Here is a 24,033-nt window from a genome sequence, read left to right as displayed (position 1 = left end):
GCTGGAGGGGGCCCCCAGCTGCCAGGGCTATGGGGCTGGGGACCCTGGTCTGTACCCCCTTCCCCTAGCAGGAGGCGCCAGCTGCTGCAGCAGAGTGGAGCCTGGCTCCCTACCTGCTGTTGCCCAATGCGGGCATGGGGGGTGGGGTGTGGGGCAGCTCCTTAGTGTGATGTGCACTCCTGGATGGGCAGAGGGGGACCCGTGACACCCAGATCTGTGCGCGGGGTGGGGGGCGGAGGCAAGTGTGGGCAGTAAGGGCAACGGTATGGGGTTGTGCCCTTCAAAGCTACCATGCATGGAGGGGGCATGTCGTCAGGGAACCCGGCCCCCATCCCTCTGGATGAGCTGCCCACGGCCCCGTCCCACTCCCCACTCGTTTCCCAGCCCTGCCCAACTTCCTCCCTTGCTGGCTCCCTCCCTCCCTATGGGGGTTCAATTACTGCCCCATCCCCTTGCTTAGCTGTGGGAATTGCTCTCCAGGCTGCCTGGAGCCATGTGCATGTATAATACATGCACATGGTGCCCCCTGCCTGACCGCCTTCCTGGTGCTCCGCCCCAGCCCCCTGCAGGCTTGAACTCTGCCAGCCTGCAGAGGGCTCCTCACAAAACTGCACAATCCCTGGGCTTCTCCAGTAAAATGATTCCAACAACTGAAAATTGTTATTCTAATATGAGTGATTTTTACATGTAATAATATACAAGTAGTTTTGGTTTTCCCATATTGATTCAAATAAGCAGCTGATTCTATTAACCAGTGATTCTATAAAGTGGAATCCACTTTATTAAGAAAAAAAGGAGCTTAAAAAAACCTGGCTAAAAATCCCTTCCCCTTTTAGCTGCTTAGCTTTTCAGCTGATCTTCTGTATTGCATGTTACTTCTCATGTCCTCCAGCAGGAGGTGAGTTGCGATCTCATCTGTTTATTGTGTAAAAATAACAAAATGAAAGCTGAAAAAACGTTTTTAAAAGATTGAGACGATTTTTGTATAGCAATGAAGAGGTAAAAAAAAGGCATGTGCATGTTTCCCCCCTAGAAGGTCACTATTATGGCTTGGGTAAACCCTTCATACAGCCCTTGTCAGGCACCTGTGGCACAGGTTTTCTACAGTGAGAATACATTTCCCCTGAAGGTAAATTTATAAGATAATTGAAGGGTGTTGGCTATATCTGGGTAAAATATCACATTAAGCACACTATCTACTGGTACTTTGGAGACAAGGCTTCTCACTTTTGGCAGCCTTTAATCCTGGAAGTAAAAGCATCATAGCTTCTAATGTTTTATTTTACCCCAAAAAGAAAAAGAAAAAAGCAAAAGCCTGACCAAAAGCAATTGTTTCAGTATATCATCCCATTTAGTAGATGCTATCATAAATAGCATCCAAAACTCCAGAGCTAAATGCTTTGAGAAAATTTGGATCTCTAAAAAGGTCAGATCAAAATCGAAACTCCCCAGTTTTTGGAGATGGTTTAAATCCCGAACCAGCAGTTGAACTTTATAACTTGGGTCTACAATTTGTGTTTAATAAATATTATAAATGCCCTATTCATTTGCAAACCATAAACATGGTCTTTTCACATTATTATGACCATGAAGTCTTTTTATAATGTGCTTGTACACTACTGTGTACAAAGGGGTTCTGGTCCATTACTGGGGCTCTAACACTAACAGAATACCGTTCATAATTCAGAATTATATCAAACAACAACATTCCTTCTTTTCTCCTTGCTGGTACCAATGACTGCAGTCAGATTCTCTACTCACTACACTGATGATGTATTTGATTTTGGATAGGAAGAAATCACGCTTCACATGCTCTTTATTCACGCTTGAGTTTGGGGTGTTACACTACTCTCAACCACAGATGTATCTTGTTAGTGAGACTGGCCTGTCAAGTGAATACAACAATATGGGTAGACTTAACATGCTACTTGTGTCAAGGAGAGGGGCTGAAAACATGTGCTAGGGTAGGGGTCGGCAGCATTTTGGGGCAGGGTGCCAAAAACACCCTCAACTTTGATTTGTAAGATGTTGGTGTGCCAGGGGCAGACAGTGGGGGAGTCGCAACAAATGGCCCAATTCTTATTCTGGCAGCACAGCCCTGACCCCTTCCCTGCTGTCCACCCCAAGGCACGAGTGCCAAGCAAAATGCCTTTGAGTGCCACAATCTGGCACCCATGCCGGGGGTTGCCTGAAGAAGGCTTACTGATCTCTGGGTGACTTAGGGTTGTCAGGGTTCTGTAGTCAGCAAATGGTGGTTAGAACTATAAAAAACATATTGCTGAGTTATGGATCACAGCCCAGTTTTAATGGATCATAGGTGGATTCATGTAATTGGATTGCAGCCCCAAAAGGGTGCGTTTTGGAAAAAGAAATGGATACTAATTGGTATGCATTCAGAAGTGCCACTGAATCTACAGTGCGCACCAAATAATGGATAAAACGAACACAAGTCCCTATGAAAAACAACATTATGTATGTCAATAATTCTTTAACTTATATATGCCTGAATGTTAAATATTTTACACTGTTGTGTTTCTCTTGTCACAGCATTTTTAAAGACAAGCTTGTAACTCATGGGACATTTTGAAAACTAGGCTGTGTAAAAACAGCTTTTCTTCCATGTTTCTGTTTTTTGCTTCCCATATTTTTTAATATCCAAGACATTTACATGTGAATAAATATTTTGTTCATCAGTAGTTATATGCTCAATCATCCTCTGAAGGCAAAATACTCTTTTTGTGTGTTTATTCTTTCTATGGCAATTCTTATCATTTCACAAAGCACTTGAGTGTGGCCATCTCACTCAGATAAAGGCCCCATTTCAATAAATGTTGCCTGAATGAGAGCTGAAAGAGGGGCCACAGCACATTGACATTTCAGGCTGATAAATAGAAAGGAACAAATTATGAAGTATCAACAGAAAAAAAAATGTACTCTTACTTACCTGGGCACCCAGCCTGTAAATACACAGGTGCTTAACACCAGGCACCTGAGTAACCCGCTAATTTCAATGGGTTGCCTGGGTAATGAAAATTAAGCATGAACCTCAGTGTTTGCTTTGCCAGAGCTCCACACACCAGTTCTGCAGAGCTTAGTTAGATACAAGCTCCTCCCAAAAGTAAAAGTAAAATTTGTTTTCAGAGGCCATGTCTATTCTGTAAACTTGCCATACCCCAAAGCAGTGCACTCAAGCACACTGCGCTACTGCAGGTGGGCTGTCTCCTCGACTATAGGCAGCATAGCGTTGTCCATGTAGTGCTTACGTGACCTAAGTAGCCTTGAGGAGTGGTAGGTAGACTGATGCAGTCATGACGTCCAGGAGTTATTTGAAAAGTAAAGATTTCTTTCTTTATTGGACCAACTGCATAGCTAGGAGAGTCAGACAAGCTTTCAAATGCAAAACATAAGAAGAACATTGTGCATTTAAAAATTGTCTAATTCCATCCTAAGTATACAGTTCGTTCAATAAAAGATACCAGTCAAAGAAATCCTTGCCTCACATAGCCAATAACTCTAACTCCATGCTAATTAGCCTTCCCACATATCATGTAGATGCAGCAACATTGCTTCTGGTTTTGGAGGAAGCCTGCCAGGAGCCTAGCAGTGTGTTCAAGGGCACTATTGCTGGGTTTGGCAAGGTTACCATGAAGCCTATGTTGTCCATGGAGTCAAAACGTATGGGACAGAACTGCAGAGGACCTCCACAATCATAAAATGCAGTTCTCTGTATCACAAGCAAGTGAACAGAGTATCCTATTAATTGATTTATCAAACTTTATCTTAAAACAAGTTAGGTTTTTTGACCCCCACTCTAGTACTGGAAAGCTGAAAGTCACCCCTCTCATTGATAGGACCTTTGCCTAATTTCCAGCCTGAATTTAGTCATGGCCAGTCTATACCCCAAATCATTCACTGCTTAAATAATTCTTATTCATTCCTGCTAGTCACCACCAACTAGCAGTACCTACAGAGAGCAATCTTACAACAATTATTTAAAAAATGATTTTTAAACTGTGACATGACATATGCTAAATACATTTTTAACATTTTAATTTGACCTTTATTATTTACCTTTGCCTTCCACATCAACCAGAATTTGAAAATGTCCACATGACGACCACACTGTATTGCCTTATCTCCAGTGTCATAGGATATGTCATACTGCTTGTCTTGCTGAAACAGATATCCTGCACACATCTGATTGCAACCTTGAAGTATACCCTATTATAAAAATTATATATTTTTACTATGTGTGAAATACGTATAATGTGTATATAAACACATTTATTAATCATACACATACTTCTCAAATACCTGCAGATTAATACAGAAACAATGTATTACAAGGACCAACTTTTCAACTTTTGACTGGTTTTGAGGAACACAAGTCATGGATACAATTTTGTGTCCTCAACTCAGTCACTTGGATGCCTTAATCCCTGGTTAGTCAAGTGGAGAGAGAGTATCTATGTCGCACTAAGAAAAACAAAGTTTTTATCAGTACTTAAAAAAATCAGAAGTCACAGCCCCAAATCAGTCTGAATTCTTAACCTGCTGTTCAAACATCCTCTGTTTTATTCCAAAGGCTAATAGAATATAAAGTCTGTTTTTAAAACATAAGACTTTTGGAGGTTAAATTATGGGCTAAAATGAGCTCATACCGTCTTACAGTTTAGGATAAACATATAATGATGAAGAGTGTCAAAGAGAAATTAACTTAAAATGCAAAGGAGGGCTTTGACTGCATTCATGGGCCAACTCTACTGTTACTCAACATTATTTATAAATGTAGGCATAACTGGGACTAGATGAGACATGTAACATCAGCAATAAAAAGAACAGAAAAAAAATATTTTTGGCTGCCCATTTCACTACTATTAACTTACCTACTAATAGTATATTTTCTTTCCTGGCTATGATGTACATAGAAATATAATGAAGAAACAACATTCCCTTACTTGAGTTACCTTGGCAACACCTTGCAATAACTGGGGTGATGCTCTTTAAGCAGGCATACTGCTAGTAATAACTAATGTTTCCTATAATGAGACCCCCAAATGCTTTACAAAGCAAGCTAAACATCATTAACCTCATTTTATGGATAGGGAAACTGAGGCACAGAAAGATCCACTGAGTCACCCAAGGAGGCCAGTGGCAGCACCAGGAATAGACCACAGGTCTCCTAAGTCCCAGTTAGGGCTCTGTTCACTTGGCATCACTGACTCTTCAGCTACTTGCTGCCAAGAGCAAATGACAAGACAATGAGGTCAGAAAGGTTTTTAAAAAAATGATCCTGCTTATAGATGATATGACTTTGAGTGATCAAACAAAAACACTCGGAAAATATGGTTCTAATTCTGCTCCCCTTGATGATCATGGCAAAACTTCCAAGATGATGAGGTCCTAAAACTGCATCTGAAATCATAAGTAAAAAATTAAAGTAACATGGCCATTTTCCAACAGGATTTTAAACTGTTAAGCCACATGTGTGATGGAAAATATTTACTGTTTATTTACTGAGTTGTACATTTCTGAAATTACCAACCTGCAAGGTGCACATACAGTGTATGACAAACACATAGGGACAGCTGTCTAGCTGATGTACATCAGTATGCTGTCTCCACTGATGCCCCTTGGACAATTCCAGATTTCATTAGCTGAGGATCTGCTCCATAATATTTACTACCTTAAACAAAAGCAGCAAAAGCAAAAGGTATTTCCTTCTTCCCCCAAATAAACAAAATATAAATCCACGCAATTCTTCTCTTCTGAAAAGGCAACCAAAAGAAGTGGACCTTGTACTGTGCCCTAACAAGTTTGGGGTGTGTCTTGGTGTTAAATTGCAAGATTATCAAACAATATAAACCAGACCTTTTCTCGAATAAGAATGGCGGAGCATTGCAACAAGACTCCCATCATCTTGTGTGGATTCCATGTGACTGAGTTGGCTCTGCAAAAGAAGTACATGCTCAGAGAAGATCTGGAAAACAGAGGTGCCTTTAGCAAATTTAATCTGGAGCAGCTGCTTCTGAGTTCTGCTCTCAGAATTGAAATGTATGGAGTTACATTCGTGTCTAGCCAGTGTTAGTGAACATGGATTGAATCAGGGCTTTAGAGTTGTCTGGGAATTAAGCAAGTGTCAGAAGGCTGCTCAAACACACAGGAAGTTTGTGACCTCTATATGGAAAACAGACTTATGGATTATATTTTCCAAAAGTTCAACAACAGATTAAATAAGTACATTAAGAAAGCAGGATTTATTTAGTCCCTGTTCTACAAAAGATCTCAGTTTACCACTTCAGTTACACAGGCATATTTTTAAGTTTCAAGGTGCCAAGCAAAGAGGAGATGAAGTATTTTTTGCTGGATTTGGTAAAAGAAATAAGGGAGGGGTGGGGTGACTATTAGACTTTTGTGAACATGAAGATACCATTTGTTGTCATGTATGACAGTGAGGGCACATATCAGGGCAACTCATTCAGGCCTTGTCCCCATGGCAGCAAGCCAGACACAGCATGGAGGTATTCCTGGATATGCCACATCTCCACAGAACGTTTGTAATGAATACTGACTTTGGTTTCCCTGCCAAGGTGCAGTGCATTGCTTTGTTGATCCCTGAACCTGGTGGATTCACACTGTCTGCCCAAACACTAACTTCACTTAGCTATTTTTCTTGTTACTTGCTGTATGGTGTGTGCTTCTATTGGGCAATTTGTGCCTTACAAGAAAACGTTCAAACATGTTTTACTGTCTTATTATACTGCTCTCTGTCTTACCCTATTATGTTTACTTTGATTATCCGAGGAATTAGATATGACTGTACTGGGGATAAGGAAGGAATATCATGTTAGGCCTTTACAAGGTAATTTGGCCATGTGTTGTAGATTTTGCCTCAAACACCTTTTTGCATTCCTTGGGTATTTTGTGTATATTAATTGTGCAGATTATGTATTGTTTGGTCATTCACCACTTTCCAGATTTCTTCCAGATGTGCTGTGCTTGTTGATACAGTGGGAAACAGGTGACTCAAGAAACATTCTCACATGGGAATATACAACTATCAGCCATTGTAGATTGAAACCCTGCCATCACTGGGAGACACCTTTGTATCAAAGGTTACCCAGCACAACATACTGGACCATCCTTGACATGCGGACAAGCTTAGAAATGGGGAGGAAAGAGTCCTGTCCTGTGACAAGGTTTTTGAAAATAGTATTGCATTGTGAATCTTGCTGAAGTTCAGCAAAGACTCCTTCCCTGCCTGTTCTAAGTTTGGTTAACTTGGTACTATGAACTGTTCAATGAAGGCTACACCCTGGTCTCAGTGCACTTTCTTCTGAACTGGGTTGTGTACTAGGGAATACTGGAGGGGTCATGGAGCCATATTGCATATCCTTGCAAACCACTAGAGTAGCCTGAAGCTTGTAATCATGGGGGACCTGTGCTCCTGTTCTAGGTAGGAAAGAGTTGGGGTAGTTCTAGATACGACATACAGAGCTCCAAAGAAATGCAATCTGTACCTGTGGTACTCTGTTTTTGACATTCAGGGTGCAGACCCCGTCTATGAGCTTTACAAATCCTTCTCCCCCTGCACAGTGGAGCACTGTACTAGTTCTGCTGCTGTCATTGTGTTTCTCAGCCCTGGAGAGGGAGGGAAGAGTTTTCTCCTTGTCATCTTCTCCCATTCCCAATTCAGTCACTCCTCTTATTTGCCAAGTAATCTCCCTATCTCCTTCAAATTTCCTTTAAACTTACCTTTCACTTAGCTTTCCCTTACTGATCTCCCTTCCAGTGCTGTTTGCAACCTGCTTGCCCCGTCTTGTTTTATATTGTTTCAGGTTAATTAACAGATTGGATAATTAATGGTGTAAGGTGTAGGTAGGAAGGGACTGCATTTTTTCACGCATTGGTGAAGTGCCAGGCAGTTATCAGCAACTACAAAAAATACAGCAATGCCAATAAGCCCTGTATAGTACCTTTCTATTCCATTCAGTTTATGGCGATGCTTCCTGGACATTAGGAGTCCACCTCCCCAAGCAGCCTGAAAGTGATGGAAGGACAAGGAAAGGTTTATATTTTTGAAAAGCCTAAAATATTTTAGTTTGCCATGAACTCAAACCAGCAAACCCTCTAACTACTGAACTCCTAAAAGAAGTTCCATATGTGGAGGGATTTTGTAGAATGTAATTATTATCTGTTTTCAATCCCCTTAATATCAGAATTGCGGGAAATGTGAACACAGTTTAACCTCAAATATTTAAATTCAACACAAAATAATTGGAACAAAAAGGAATGCTTTTTAACCTGAATTAGCGTTAGCAGTGTGTTTGGTAACTTACATCCACATGGAGCCAGAGGTTATATTTTTCACATATATCTGCAATCTCCTGTATTGGATCAAAGGCCCCATATACTGTTGTGCCTGCAGTTGCATTAACATACAGTGGAACATATCCCTACAATAAAAATAAACAAATGATCATAAATGAAAGCTAATCTATTTCCAGAGAAAAGGCTTAAAAGTAATTTCAGGTGCTTCACCTGTTGCTGTATTCTAGTGTCAATTTGATACTTTACTGACCCATTTTCCTGCTTTTAAGATGATTTCCTTTTCTTTGCTCTTTGCAAGACCCATGCAAACAATCCTGGAAATAAATTAACTAATTGGCTATACATGGTTAAAACTGCTGGCTTTGTTATTGTTTCTCCATACTGAAGTGCTGGAAAACGTGGAAAGTAAACACATAAAAATGAGAATATTTTTTTTCTCTAATGGTCAAGTCATGCTAAAAAATACTTAGAAAAAATCATTTGAAGTATAACTCTTAAGATGATACTTGCCTTTAATTTTTTTGGAATAGAGCAACAGAACAAAAAAGGGGACTGTAAGTTATGTCAAAATAAAATAAGTGACCTGCATGAAACAACTTAAAGTAGATGTGTACACACACACACACACACACTTTTCAAAATAAAACGCTTGAACTGCATGAACTCTGCTTCTGCATGTCCTTTCACAGCATCTGAAGTGAACTTTGGTTCACAAAAGCTTGTGCTCTCTCTCTCCATATATATTATTTAGTTAGTGTATAAAGATGCATATCTACCCTGACTTCTGACTTGACTGCACACTAACACAGCTAACTACCTCTTTCTGAATTGCAAGAAACATAACTTAAAGTATATGTATATGCATATACAGACACACACACACACCTGTGTGCATGCCCACACACACGCACACATGTTACTAGGACAACACAACTACACAACTGTATTATTGTTTTATGCATGCTGTACTTTCTTTTGAACACTTGCAGAACAACTAGGCAAATCCCCCTTGTTGTATTTCTGTTGTTTTTGAAAACATTAAAAAACAAAAGCAATAACAAATTCATTATTTTAAGCATAGAATTCCTCATATGAGAAAATTAAATAAGTAGTCAAGGGCCTGATCCTGATCACTGTGGAGAGTTCCTAGGATGAGCCCTCAGACACATGAATTTCAATGATCTTTTTTCAAATATTCCAGAACAGAATGTTAAAAGGAAAAAAAATCAGAATCAGACCCATATATGTGGGTCAAGAGTTTGAAAGCTCTACATGATTAAGTCATCAATGAAAACCTAAGCAATAAAATGTAGATATTCCTAGATGTTGTATAAACAGACCTTATTAACCAAAATTGTTATTGGAGAATAATACAGGCTCTGACAGCTTCTAGCATAAATATTCTGATTTCATGTTAGGTCTCAGCTACCAAAGGAAAACAATAAATTCTGACCTGAACATTAAGGCACTATGTTTTAAAATGCAAACCTTTTCCTTAGCTTCCAGAATTTTTGCTTCCAAATCAGCTGGTATTATTTTCCCTCTGTAATTATTATAGAAACAGAGACAAAGAAAATTAAAAGACTACACAACAGGATCAGCTACAGCAAAAATAATTTAACAGGAGCTTTTCAACAGGCCATTAGCATCCTGACACACTGTACTGAACCAGTCCTTAGGCACAATAAAACAAATTTAACAGTTGAACACATTTAATATATCACAAACTTAACATTCATCTTACCTTTCATTACATTTTATCAAAATCACATTGTCTGTTCCAAACCCAAGTGCAGACCCAGCTTTCTTTATTGAGTAGTGACTCTGCAGCAAAACATACACACATTAATGGTGGAAGAATCATTTAGATAAATGTCTACAAAACCGTTAGCAATGTATTAACAACAATTAGTACATTAAGCTCACATGTTCTGAAGTAAAGAGGACGAGTTTAGGAACAGCAGCCATTCCTTTTGTTTTGACTTCAGGGAAATACTTGTAACGAGCAGCCATGATGCTGTACATATTGGATATAGCACCCCCTATAAAAATGCATAATAAAATATTGAAAATGAGAAAAAATGACCTCTATTGGAACAAAGTCATATCACAGTACCACTTGTGCATTGTAGTGAAAAGTCCAGTGAAGTATGAACAGAATAAATGAATGGGATTCATGGTTATCTATCTGAAAGGTCTGAAGACAGATCATTTAAAAAATCATATTGAAAGTCACAGTTTCTCATTTATCTCCTCATCTGATTGTTAATATTTCTCTAACATATTAATTAAAGGACCAGTTTTCAATATGCTGCACTTGAAAACAAGGCCCATGTTTTCTTGTTAACAAGTATAGCAGGATCATACCTAATTCTCTGCAACTGGAGATCTATTACCAAGAGCCTACAAGAGCTTTTCTTAAACATTTTCATTAACCACTGTATTGAGCCAGATCCCCTTGTGTATTTTTCCTGCCTAGGGAAATAGGAACTTAGCAAGTTTGCGTTCATGGATTTTATGCTTGACTATTCCAAAGTGAAGTGCAATTTGTTTTTCATCCTCAGAAACAAGTCCAGGGTTCTTTCCCTTTTCCCTACCCTGACAAATTCATACCAACCTGGTATTTTGCAACAGGTAAGTGCCATCAACAAGGAGGCCCTATGCCTCTGCACAACTTCCCAGTCCCCTCTGCTACTGTCAATTGTCCCTATGCTCCTTTCATGGAATAAGTTTGGAGCGTAGAAGGGGGTGATGTTTCATATTGGATTAATGTAACTATTCTCTCAGATTTCCTCAGTTTCAAGACAAATGATACCACAGAGTGACCTACACTTAACCCCAGCTTCCCTGTGGATGCAAGGAAAAGGCAGCCCATCCCTCTTCCAGGTTCTCAATCCCACATCTGCAAGGTGGGCTGGAGGCCAATGGGACTTGCTGTTGCCTTGTACCTCTAGAAATTCGGGACTATGGTTATAAGATTTACTGAATATGGATATTTAAGTGCCTAAGAATTGATTGTGGCAGCTGACTTTAGACATGCAAGTTTGAAAGCTTTGGCCAAGTTTCTGAAGGGATCTTACCATTATAATATTCATAACCACATTTAATACAAATTCATGTTTTTAAAAAGATTAAAAATGCATCTAAATGGTTATAACTCCTTATGAGAAATCTGAATGAAACAAATATTTTAGGTGGAACATTGTTAGTTTTAAACTCTGATGCTGGATTTTGCATTATGGTAAGCACAGGAATATGCTTATTCAACTACAGTTAGTATTTAAGTCTTGGCACTTCAATTAAATGGTCAAAATGTAGGAGATACCCACCAGGTGAGAATATTCCATCACCATCCTTATTTGACCATCCAATAATCTCTCTCATCTTCCGAAGCGTTATCTGCTCCATGAGGACAAAAACAGGTGCAATTTCATATGTAAACCTGCATGGATTAAAAAAATAAACTGATTACAGTTCAAATTTCAAAACATAAATAAATGCTTGATCTTTGATCCTTTGTGAAACTATTCAAGACTTAACGCTTCCTTTAAATTTAGGATCTGATCTTGCAGCCCTAACTCAAGCAAGACTCCCTAGGGGGGGCAATGTTAATATAGTACAAAGATATAGCATATTTTCTATGCATTCTTCTAACCATTAGTCACTAAAACCTGTGATTATACATTCAGATTAATTGAAAAAACTTTGCTGGTCAGTGCCGTGTAAGATTGGACTGTAAAATATTTGGTTCACACAGTGCCAATTTCACACTTAAAGAATAGCATATTGCCAAAATCATATGAAAACTGTAGTCATCAGATAGCTAACCACAAAGATAATTAAAACTATTGAACTAGGGCTTAAAAATCTAAATACAATTAATTCCATGAATTTATTTGTTGATAATCCCCAAGGACAACTTATTTCTATAAGACCGTGCAATCAATAGCTGTCAAGAGTAATTATAAATGATGATTTTCTAATTACCAATTACAAAAATGAGAAAGCAGTCAACTGTTATATCTATCTAATACAGGCAAGAAACTTCGGATTGGATGTCATGTACAAACATTTAAATGTAAAATAATAAGTTATGTGACTAATTTTGGTGATCAAGACAGGCTTGTGAAATTACTATCATTGTAAATAAGCTATATGAGAGTATGCTTATTTTAAACAACAAAGAAAAATGAATTCAGAATGAAGCAAAAATGAACTAAACATAAGGACTGGAATTTTCACAGGAACCTATGAGAATTATATAACGATCCCTTTAGACTTAACTTCTCTGGTCTCCTTTAGAAAAACAAACCAACTCTTTAATTATGTCCCTTTTCTGTCTGGTACTAGAAAAGCATTTATAAGGTAGAATTTAATTTTTGTCCTGTTCTTGTAATTGACAGTTTTGAACAGTCAAAATAGTGTCTTTATGGTACTTTTAACCATCATCAGAATTGTTATAAACAAGCATTTATAACTGTGTTCTTGAATTTGGGTCCTGATGACAGAAACGCAGACTTAATAAATTAAGCTGCAACTCCACTATTTTCAGTAGCAAAATTACATTGGCTAGCTCTTATCTTTCAATATCTAAACCTAATCTTCCAGTCCTTTTTCAGACAGAATTACAAGTCAATGAAAGCCCCTTAGTGTGTAGGCTATTGAGGACCTGTTTCAAAGCTCATTGAATCAACGGGACTTTTTCCATTGATTTAAATGAGATTTGAATTTGTCCCTGTGAATTACAAATAGAGTCCAAACACTTCCTGGGAGAAAAAAAAATGGCTTATGCACAGTGGCAGGGCAGTTAAGGCATCTTGCTGTGGTTCTAGATTAGTCATTCTCAACCTTTTTCTTATACTCAGGGCACCCCTCTGAAAATGCCAGCTCTTAGCAGGGTTTCCAATTGTCCATAACTTTATAGACAGACCATAAAACACAAAGCTAAACATGTCTGTCTGTAAAATCTGTAAAAGATTAAGCTGTGTAAAAAATCTAAGCCACTGGAGCTTGATTAATAGAAGCTCTGTTGCAAGAAAGAAGCTGGAGTCAGTGTTCAAGGGCAGATAGATTAGAGCAGCACCATCTGGTGTCTGAGCAGGAGCACAGCACTCTAAAGGGAACTTTTGTCAGGGCTTTGTGACTCACAGAAATCTCCATAGCTCCCTCCCCCGCCCCAGCCATGTGCAGTGACCCATGCCCTGCAAGTAGGCAGACTAGTCCTTTTTGAGGGTCCATGCCAGGACAAGGGTATGGGACAAGCAGGAGTAAGCCTGGGGATGGGCTAGGGAAGGGAAGCATGCAGGGGAGGCAGCATGTCATGGGGTGTGGTGTGTGGCATCAGCGTATAGGGATTAGTAGGAAACCCCTAAAGTGGGGGGCTTCAGAGTAGAAAACCACTGCCACAGTTAAGCAGGGTTGCCAGCTCAAAAAATGTTTTTTACTGATAATCTGCGAACTTCTTACTGATAGACAACAATTTTTACTATGGCTGGTATTAAACCCCTAAATCTGAACCCAGCCCTTGTCTGGAGTCTGGCAGAAGGGCTACATTTACATCACATAAAACAGATGCTATTAGAAGTCAGTATAAAAGTTTGGTTGTCAGTAAAAAGTTTGAAGGTTGTCAGTAAAAAATATTGTCTTGAGTTGGCAACCCTGACTCTGATTTGACTCATTTTCTGAGCGCAGAAAAATATTATAGCAATTATTATGATTCAAAGAACTCAGAAAGATCACAACAGGTCAGAATGTTTTTGACACTATGTATCCCTATGTGAAATATATGGGTTTATCTTGTGAATCATGTGTAGGCATTTATATACCTAACAGTGCTAATATTGAATGGCATCCCCAGGCTTTCAAAGGGTCTCACAGCACCCCAGGCCGCCACATCATCCTGATTGAAAATCACTGCTCTAGATGCATAAGTTGAAACCTCATTCTGGATGCAATTGTAAATGGGTACCTAGTGATGCAAGTGGAGGAGTCAAAGGTAGGCAGATATGATTCTGGCCATATCACTCTCTCCTGTGCCATTGGGTATAGAAGCTAGTGCACCTTAACCACACAACTCCAAGGAGCAATTGGGCTCAGGCAAACTGCTGACTGCTGATAGTGGGTATAAAGCTTTTAACAAATGTTTGTGTATGTAATATTAAGAGTTCTCACAGATATAATTGTATTTACAAATAAATGCAATTTCTAGGTATTTTTTGAGTTTCCAAAGGTCCACAGTGAAACTAAAAGATAAAAAATTATAAGGCCACTGTAAATAAAGTATAGATTTTCAGTCTCCTAGACATTTAGGGTGTCCTAATGCTATAAATTTTACCCATAAGGAGCTTTGAAAATTTCAGCCTAAAATTATCAAATGTGAACCATCCTGGAAAAATAGCTCTAGTTATAAAAAGGTTTTTTTCCTGTAGCCATGCTTCCAAGAGTTTCCAGAAAACTACAGTTCTCACAGGTAACACCATAAGTGAACTTCATAAATACACCATCCTGAGCTCCACAGTAATGGAATCTCTGGGTACCATGTTTAAAAGTGCCCAGCACTAGCTTAATTCTGCTGTCACTGAAGGCATTGGAAGCTTTATTACTCACAAGTCATTCTTCCTCCCTGTGCCTAGGTTTTCCTGTCTGTAAAATGGGGATCATGATATTGACCTTCTCTAAAACACAGTTTGAGATCTAAAGATGAAAAATGCTATATATCATTATTCTTATGTTTACTACTACATGTGAGTAGAGTGAGATTAGCAATGACAACTTTTGAAAATTCCACTTTAAAAGTCTTCGGGTGAATCATTTCAATTATGGATAATACCTTGGTACTCAATTTATATATGTATATGCTATTATGATTAGGTAACAAGTAGAAAATTAAGAGAGTATATAATATCCTGATCATTCAAAATCCGTCTGGGAAAGAAAAAAAGATTTATTTGTAATTAATGACAAATATTTTAAATATTGTTTATATGTGGAAAAGAAGAAAGGTGGTGGGACAATAACTTTCTCACAAGAATCCAGTATTATGGTCACATTATGTGCTTTTCTTGCAGAGCTAGGTTATAACAATTTCTACGTAAAGGTCATTACTTTTTCTTCTGTGCTGGAACACTGCACATAAGGTCTGTCTTCTCTACAGCTCATGAAAACTATTTACCTATTTTAAATAACCTTCTCTCTCAAACTCTTTGAAACATGTTATATTTCATAAGCACCTGCCTTTAAATGTATTTATAATTATTGGGTCCTGTTAAGTTGGATTTGCCATGTGGGAGACTGGGGTTTGATTCCTGGACGCACATATAACTACAGCCAATGAAGTACCGAATGTCTGGATTCAGTCTGGCCTCTGGATTCTGTCTTGATGGTCTCAAGTGGGGATGGAAAATCTGGACAGCCTCCACTCCTTCATACTCCTGCCTAGGCATATGCATCGAAGGTATCAGTGACTTCTCATGCATACCTCATGATAGAGAAGGATCAATGGTTGCCTTGTTGTTGATTGTAGAGTTAAAGGGAAAATGTATTTCATTTTGTACTTGGTAAACTCAACACAAAAAGGCTAGTTGTACATTTGCAAGCTTGCAGGAAATTATTTTCAAATGTGCTTAATATATTTCTGTGTTTAAAATATAAATGATCCAGAAATGGCTATAAGATTTACTGAATTATTTTAGAAGCACACTTTTATATATCAATCCAAGAAAATAAATCCTTCATAACAGATAATCACCTTTTTGAAACTGGGTTCCTGGAGTATTGAGAACTATGTTCTTAATAAAGTTCTTTAATATACACGGCCTTAGTGTACAATGTCATGGAGCCAAATTCCTCTTTATCTTTTAGATGGTACAACCCCATTGACTCTACTGAGATTTCATGAGCTGTCAGTCAAACTGAATTTGATTCACAACCCTTCTGTTTAACTTACCAGGTACCTTTAATAATAAAAGATGTTTTCCCTAATAATAAATTATGCTTTTCCTATATAGAGTATAGAATTTAAGTGAAGTTTTCTTTCAAAAACTAAATAAGATTTTTAATTTTAGAGTATTATGTGGTCCTAGAGAAATGTTACAGTGTTCAAATTACAAATTAAATGTAATTTTTTTCAATTATTTTTTCACATTTGACTTATTAATGTAATCTCTTAAGAATAGGACATTAACTGAAACACTTTTTAAAATGTTTTTTATTTGCATACTTTGGGGGGGTTGCTAGAGCTAGTGCATGGATATATATGATAATCCACATACACTAACTATTAATCGACAGTACTCAATGAACCATCATCCAGGGATGGGGCAAATGAAAATAATCCTTGTTTTTTCAATGTGTAGGTAAATTTCTCATTTCCTACATATTAGCAATTATGCTAATTTACAAGCCAGTGATAATTTTAGGTGCAATGAGCAAAACTGTAACACATGTCCAATAAGGTCCTGAAATAGAAACTAGTTTCTATTATCAGATAAGTATTTTGACTCCTAGCACTTTTTGAAGCATACACAAATCAATACACAATTTAAATCAGCCTAAAGCCTTTTTTCTGAATGACACTGTTTGTTGCTGAAATTCAGCAAAATACCTTGAACTTCATATTCACTTACATTGCATTTTGTTGTCAAAAAACCTAAACATTCTAAATATAATTCAGGCACAACATTTCATTTTTTATCTTCTTCTCTCTCCCAGTGGATTTTAACAAATCTCAGTTTCCTTCAAAGTACCAAGTCAATTTCCAATATTATGTTTTTTAATCCTTTTGACAGTTTTCTTTTTTTTAATGTCTTAAAAGCCACTTTTGTGATGTAAGGCAGACAAAAAAGGCCCAGCTCTGTTTCTGCTAAGTGGGAGAAAGAGCAATGGGAGAAATGCACTTGATTCTGCTCTATATTCTGCTCTGGTATATGCATTTGGGTAACTGCAGAGTTACTAATCCTGGGGCACATCTACATACACATATATTAATGCACAGCAATAACCTCCAGCGCATACTGTGCTGGAGTTTATTGCTCCTGGGTACCGCATTTACATATGCACCCACTGTTTGAGCCAAGTCAGAGCAGCCCTGGCTGGCAGAGAGTCCAGGGGGTCAGCCTGCCAGCCCAGGGCTGGTCTGGCCTGGCTCAGTGTGCTATGGAGGGGCTGGCTGGGGCATGAGAGTGCTTCAGTGCAGGGCTAGTCGGCAGGCAGCCTCCACACTGAAGCGCCCTCATGCCCTAGCCAGCGGGTCAGTGTCTACACGTGCACTGCTACACAGGAAAAAAGTTCTGCAGCAGGATAGTCCTTGTATTTACAAGTACTAATATAGTGCAGAGGTTATTAGTTTCCTGTGGCCTAATAGGGCCACATGTGTGAATGCTGAGATATGTGGAGCTAATTAGGCAATTCTGCAATAAACATCTCATGGAGACGTGCCCTGGGACTGCATCCAGATGAGCACAGCCACATAGTACCCAGATCCCAGAGTCAAAAAACCCCACACAGAAAAAAATGGGGTGGCACACGTGGCTGCAGCATGCGTTGCCGTAAACTGGAGCCTGGCCCATGGGAGCCATGCTCTGGCTGCCAGCCAGGCTTCCAGTGGTAGGAGCACCATGGATGCAGCTTTCCCAGCCCCCAAGACAGACTGCTGGGGCCAGAACAGTTGCTGGTTCCAGCCTTCCATGGGTGACAGGTGCCTCCTGATCCTGGGGGGCCCCCCAGCAGCTGATCACTGACCAGTGGCGGGGAGTCCTGCAGTGGCCAATTGCAAACATGGAAGTGCCACTGGCGCTTCTCTCAGAACCCCCACACTCTCAGATGGGGCACTGGCTGTCGCTCCCTGCTCCCCAGCCAGTGGTGGCCAATCTCAGGGGGGCACATGCTTCCCCCACGTGTCGCCTATGCAGCCTTCCCTACTCCATTTGGGGTAACTTGCTGTGCTCCAGAGGTTGCATGGCATGGGTGTTCCCAGGGGACAAGTAACAGTGGCACAAGGTGTGCCACTGCTTCTTGCTGTGGAACCAAACATCCATGCTTATCTGGATGCAGCCCTGGAGTTCTAACCTTAACAATAATAAACCCAAATTAACTTAACTTGAATGCAAATTGAAACAAAGGAAGGACGGAAGATGAAAAGAAATCAACCTAAGAATTCATTTTTATAATACATTGGGAAAAATAAACAAGACCATTTTCAAAAGAAGTCATGCCATTTCCTACAGCTTTAACAATATTGATACATTTTGCCTGCAATTTATTCTGTGATATTTAAGTTTGCATGTGTTGGTAAAATAAGATTTCCTCTTAAATACTGTTCAAGGCTATAATTGGTTCCATTGCCTGAAACACACAGTACATGATATGGGGCATTTTTATGACAACTGAGTTGCAGAAATTGCAATCTTTTTTTTTAAAAAAAAAAGACTTCTGAGCCCTGGCAGCCTATGTAACTATTGAAAAGAAAAACAAATAAGAGACTGCTTACATGTTTGTATTAGCAGTTGACGTCAGCCATTCGCCAGCCAAACCAATAATATCCAGCCCAGTGGACAGCTGGTTGAAAAACCGAGGATGACCTGGAAAGATGATTGAAAGCAACTGAAAACAAACCCTTCCTTGTTATATTTAACATTTCACTTTTCTCTCATCAGTCACTTTAATAGTCTAGCTTTATAAGACAAAATGTATTATGCTAATATCTTGCCAGTGGGCACATTTACATGTTCATTAATGCACAGTAGTTATTTGTATAATCAAGTACTAAATGCGTAGTAACCAGCATTACTGTGCAGTAGTGCCAGCACACACCTTTTTAGTGATGCTACTATACAGTAGCCTAATAATGCTATGCAGTAGCATTATAGTGTTAGCACTGTTTGTGATATGATGTACTACTGCGCAGTATTATTAGGCTACTGTGCAGTTAGTGTCTCATGTAGACATGCCCAGTGAAACTTTTCAGATAATTCATGTCTGTGAGTTCAGTTATTTTCTTATCACAAACTTCTAAAATGTTGTAGGCTGCCTTCTTAATACAGTGCAGGCAAACACATTCTCAGTCTCACAGCCATAGGACTGTTTCGGGCCTTATTCTGACTGATGGCCCTACAGCTATAATTCAGGGGTTACATACTTCATGGTCTGCCGACGTTGGCTAAAATTGCATGTAAATGGGAAAAAGAGGACAGCTCTATAGAATACATACATTGGTCAACATAGGACAGAATGAATAGAGTCAGCAAAGGCAGACAGCCTGAGCTAAACAGACTTCTTGACAGTAAATATAAGTTACATTGGGTCTAGTACTGCTTTTGTATTATGATAAGATTCCCAAAGTCTTCAACAAGAAAGATTAGTCCCTGAACAAATTTTGAAATAGGAGATTCAGCTAAAGAAAAATTAGGACAATGCTACAAACACTTCTGTAAATTACTTCAGAGTCACTTATGCTGCTCCAATTCAGCTGGAATTTCTTTGTAAAGAAAGAGTAAGACTAAATATAAGAACAAGTTAAACTATTCCTCTAAGGCAAACGTATAGTAATCTTATCAAAAGTAGGGGTGTTTTTTTGTCCAGATTATTGTACTCAGGGTCCCTTGATCAGAAACTCCTGGTTCCTGGAGATTGAACTACTCAGAACAGTTATAAAGTGCAAAATTCTCTTAATAATTGAATAGTTAAACTTTTAGAAAAATGATAAGGGTCCATTTTTTACAATAAAAGGGGACAATGTCAGGTCAGATTTGGTCCGACATTTATCATGAACATGAACAGTTTAAAGAAACCTCAATTCTGATCAAAATGTTACCATTTTATATTCCAAAATTTCAGTGGAAACAATTTACATCAAATAAATATTACTCTGCTCTGTTGATGTCCCCAGCAGTCTGTAAAACCCAAATCCTGTAAAAAACCTGACTATATATATGCATGAGACAAGTTAATTTACCTTGGTTTTGCCTTTCTCTCATGTTGGACCCCACAGACAAGAATATTATTAATAACAAAAAGCAAATTAGAACTTTGGAATCACTTCAGTCTTACTAAAAGGCAAGACATATCCTTCTCCCACTGAAATCAACTGAGATACTAGCAGGGTTGGGTCCCCATGGTGGTGTTAATGACATATTTGATAAAGCAAACTGTTTAAAAGCAACTGTGTTCCTTTCATGCTGAAACATAAACTTCCAGCAATTGATCTGAACAATGAGGCGCTGAGTAATAATTCACTAACTTCATAGTAGTAATAGTAAAATTGTAGAAAAGGACTTCACTGTAGAGTCTGTTGCAGATCCTATGTATGCTACATGTTTATCATTCCCTGTCTGTACAACTTCATGATATAGAAGGTATACAGCAGTCCACTGACTGAACAACCTTCCTAAACAATATGCAACTTATTAAACATGCATTAATTATTATCTTCTGTTTTTTGCTCATTTTAAATGAATTGCTAATATATTCCACATTTCACTTGCAACCCCACTACCGGGGATGAGATACATGCATGGGGTTAGCTATTTTTCTCACTCCGCTGCATAGCTAAATGATACCAGGTTTTTTACAGTTATATAGCAGTAACAAGCCATAGTTTTTCCTATACCATTAAACCACCCAGATGTAGCAGAAGTTTTGCACGGTCCAGAAAATGATATGCTAAATGAACAGAAATGTTTCTTTCCAGTTACTGCTCTGCTGATCAGTGGCTGGGAAGAGGCTAAATAGAGGTTATAGTGTCATGGATTATCTTTTTGTTTTGTAAATCAATGATTCTTCTCTTGCTGGCTTGACACAGGGTTTGAGAAACTCTTTTAAGAAGTCACCTAGTTTATCTTCTGTTCATGCTTTCAGCAAGAATCTTATTTCCTTATGATGGATTACTTTTTTAAATGAGAGGGAAGAAATCCCATTGACTTCAATGGGCATTTTGCTTGAAGAAAGTCTTCACAAATTTGGGGACCTCCAGTGAAGTTAATGGGAGTTGTAAGAGTGCTGATTTGTTATAAAGCCTGAAGTTTCTATTTTTAAGTCTTCACCCACTGCTACAGTGTCTGCATTTGCTCACATCTGGCCTCTTTTCTCAGTGGTCAGGTCATTCTTAAAGAGTATGAGTGAGAAGCAGCTGCCAATGTATATAACACTAGCAGGAAGAGGCATGGCAAAAGTGCTAGCCATACAACCACACTTACAGTACGATATAAGTGTACAACAGTCAAGGGATTGCATATTAATTAAAGCTGCAGTAACTATTCCTTTTTCCTGAAAGAACCGGTTGAAAAGGCCCGGGTTTGGGAGTCTGAAATATGCTGTGTCTGGTTTGAAAGGGCACAAAACAATACCCTTGAAGAAATGAAACAGTGGGGTGTGTGTGCTGGGAGGAGAAGACTGACAAAAATGAACACATCATTTCCCCAGTTGTGTTGCTTAGTGAAACTTGACAGGTTGGTTGGGGGGTGGGGGGGAAGCCATAAGGAAAATTTTAAAAGCTTTATGGGACCGGGGGAGGAATGCCCTCACTGATAGCCTCTGAGGAGAGCTCCCAAGGGAAGAAGTGAAACCATCCCCGTGTCAACAGTCTGGAGCCACCCTGACTACTGGGGGCAGGAGTTGGCGCCTCAGGCCAGTCGTGCTGGGGGCAGAAGCGCGCTGCCCCCGCTGCGGGGCTGAACACGAGTTGGGCAAGACCAGCCCGCGGGGGCAGCGCGGCGCTCGTGGGGAGGGGGGGAAGTTTTGCTCGACGCGGGAGCTGGGGCTCGCTATTATTATCGGGTCTTAGGATGGCAGCCTCTTTTCCAGGAAGCGCCTGGCGAACATAAAGAAGAGAAACTGCAAATGCAGCGTCATTTACCCCCTCATTTGCCTAAGGACATCGCTCCCCGGGGGCGCGGGCCGCTCGCCTCTCATCCAGCGCAGAGATCAAGTCTCCCAGGTTTGTGGCCGGCGCCGCCCGCGGGCCCGTGTGAGCGGCCCCCCGCGCCCTCCCTTCCCGCGGGTGCTCGCGGCGGCGCTGCGGTACCTGTGCGCACCCCGTACTTCAGGGTGTCCCTGCAGTCCACCAGGATCTGCTCCAGCGACTCGGGGTTGTCGGACAGCTCCAGGTTGAAGCCCTCCATGCCCTCCAGCAGCTGGTGCGGGTGGTGGAAGTCCAGCACCTTGGTGGAGCGGTCGAAGGTCTTGCGCACGTAGTTGAGGAGGATGTCCAGCACTTCCAGCAGGAACTGCACGGTCTGCTCCTCGCCGTTCTTGGCGGGCAGGAGGTCTGCGGGGCCAAGGGGCCGTCAGTGCAAGCCCTCCCCATCCTCCCGGGGCATCGCCTCCCGCCTGCCCAGCCCCGGCCCCGGCCCTCCCCCGGGCTGCGAGGGCACAGGAGGCAGACGCCGCTCCCCGCCCCGGGAAGGGATCCCGGCTGCTGCCTCTGCCCAGCCAGGAGTTGCTGGATAGATAGCGACACCCCCTTGCACCGCCGAGAGCCAGGCCGTCCCCACGAGCTCCGCCGCACGCCCTGGCAGCGAGCACGTGCCCGGGCGGGAGCGGTCCCCACAGCCGCGCACGTGGGCTCTGGCACGGCGCCCCCAGCACTTCGCCGGCCGCGCCTCTTAGGGGAAGGACCGAGGGTTTCCCCGCCAGCCAAGGGGCCGCGGGCTGCGCTCACCTCTGGCGTACAGGTTGGAGAAGTCCGTCTCGGTCCGCCGGAACCTGGATTCCTTCTCGCTGTTCTCGCAGGCCAGCAGGTTCTTGGAGGACTGCCTTTCCTTCAGGGAGCTCACGATCCGGCTCTTGTCCTCCAGGCTGTTGTTGCGTTGCAAGAACCCTACATGGTTATTGCAAGGGGCGCAGGTTAGAGTCTCCTCGCTGCCCAGCATGTTTAGAGACATTTCAAGCAGCTCCCCAGACAACAGTGCAACGCGGAGTTCGCTCTGGATCTAGCTAATGAGGTCGGGAATAAGCGTATTTATGGGGATTGTTTGCCTCGAGGAAGGAAAGCTCGAAATGACATCGACTGCAGAAACCCAGCCATGCAAAAAAACAAATTCTCGTCATTTAGTGCAGTGGTAAATTCTTATTAAGTCGATCAGACAGATTCCACTTCAGTAACCAGCCACGGGAAGAGTTCGGGATGAGTCAATGCTATTGCACTCTGCAGGCTGAGTTTATGGACCTCGCAGGCAGAGGGGCAATGGTGTATGATTAAAATCAGGGCCACTCGGTTTCCGTCCTCGTGTTGCCATCACGCAAAGAAAGGATGGCAGCAGCTGGCTGAGCTGGAAGGGCCTTCGGGTCTAGAAGATACTGAGGGCACTGACCACTCCGACTCCCCTCTGACTGTTGGGGGAGAGGGGCTAATATCGTCAAAATAGGAAAAGATGCCGATTTTGAAAAACAAACCCCAACCCCGTATTGTTTATGAGGGGGGCCATTTTGTCATAACTTCCGAAAAACAGTTATTACTGGAAATAAAGCCCTACAGCTCTAATGCCCGCGGTCGGAGGCGTCATTTCAGAGGCCCTGGGTCCATGGGAACTGGGCTATAAAGTCGTGTTAAATTGCAACATCCCGCTTTAATTAATGAGAAACAATGTCATTTGTAGTTGCATTAAGCTCAAACCGACTCAAACGAGGACATGTCCAATGTCAGAAACCCTTCCCGGGGAATCAGGGCTCCCGGGATGGCACGTGGACGCGTATTTCCAGTACAGCGCC

The 24,033-nt window shown here is 40.7% G+C and overlaps 1 protein-coding gene across 1 annotated transcript in view; it reads right to left on the bottom strand.

Moving 5' to 3' along the window:
• The window catches only part of GAD1 (glutamate decarboxylase 1), a 42,048-nt gene extending 18,636 nt beyond the window's left edge, over positions 1-23,412 (bottom strand). Inside the window, exons 1-11 of the mRNA XM_019522785.1 lie at positions 22,985-23,412; positions 22,349-22,591; positions 18,818-18,908; positions 11,661-11,773; positions 10,258-10,373; positions 10,076-10,155; positions 9,820-9,874; positions 8,340-8,456; positions 7,977-8,041; positions 5,872-5,950; positions 4,072-4,221 (exon numbers count right to left, since the gene is read on the bottom strand). Coding sequence (XP_019378330.1) covers positions 4,072-4,221; positions 5,872-5,950; positions 7,977-8,041; positions 8,340-8,456; positions 9,820-9,874; positions 10,076-10,155; positions 10,258-10,373; positions 11,661-11,773; positions 18,818-18,908; positions 22,349-22,591; positions 22,985-23,207 — 1,332 coding nt within the window. The 5' untranslated portion in view covers positions 23,208-23,412. The remainder of the gene's footprint in view (positions 1-4,071; positions 4,222-5,871; positions 5,951-7,976; positions 8,042-8,339; positions 8,457-9,819; positions 9,875-10,075; positions 10,156-10,257; positions 10,374-11,660; positions 11,774-18,817; positions 18,909-22,348; positions 22,592-22,984) is intronic.
• Between the last annotated feature and the right edge of the window lie 621 nt (positions 23,413-24,033).

This window comes from Gavialis gangeticus, unplaced genomic scaffold (assembly GCF_001723915.1).
Source record: "Gavialis gangeticus isolate Ggan-Ray unplaced genomic scaffold, GavGan_comp1, whole genome shotgun sequence".
NCBI classification, from domain to species: Eukaryota; Metazoa; Chordata; order Crocodylia; family Gavialidae; genus Gavialis; species Gavialis gangeticus.
This window is presented reverse-complemented; position numbering and strand designations above follow the sequence as displayed.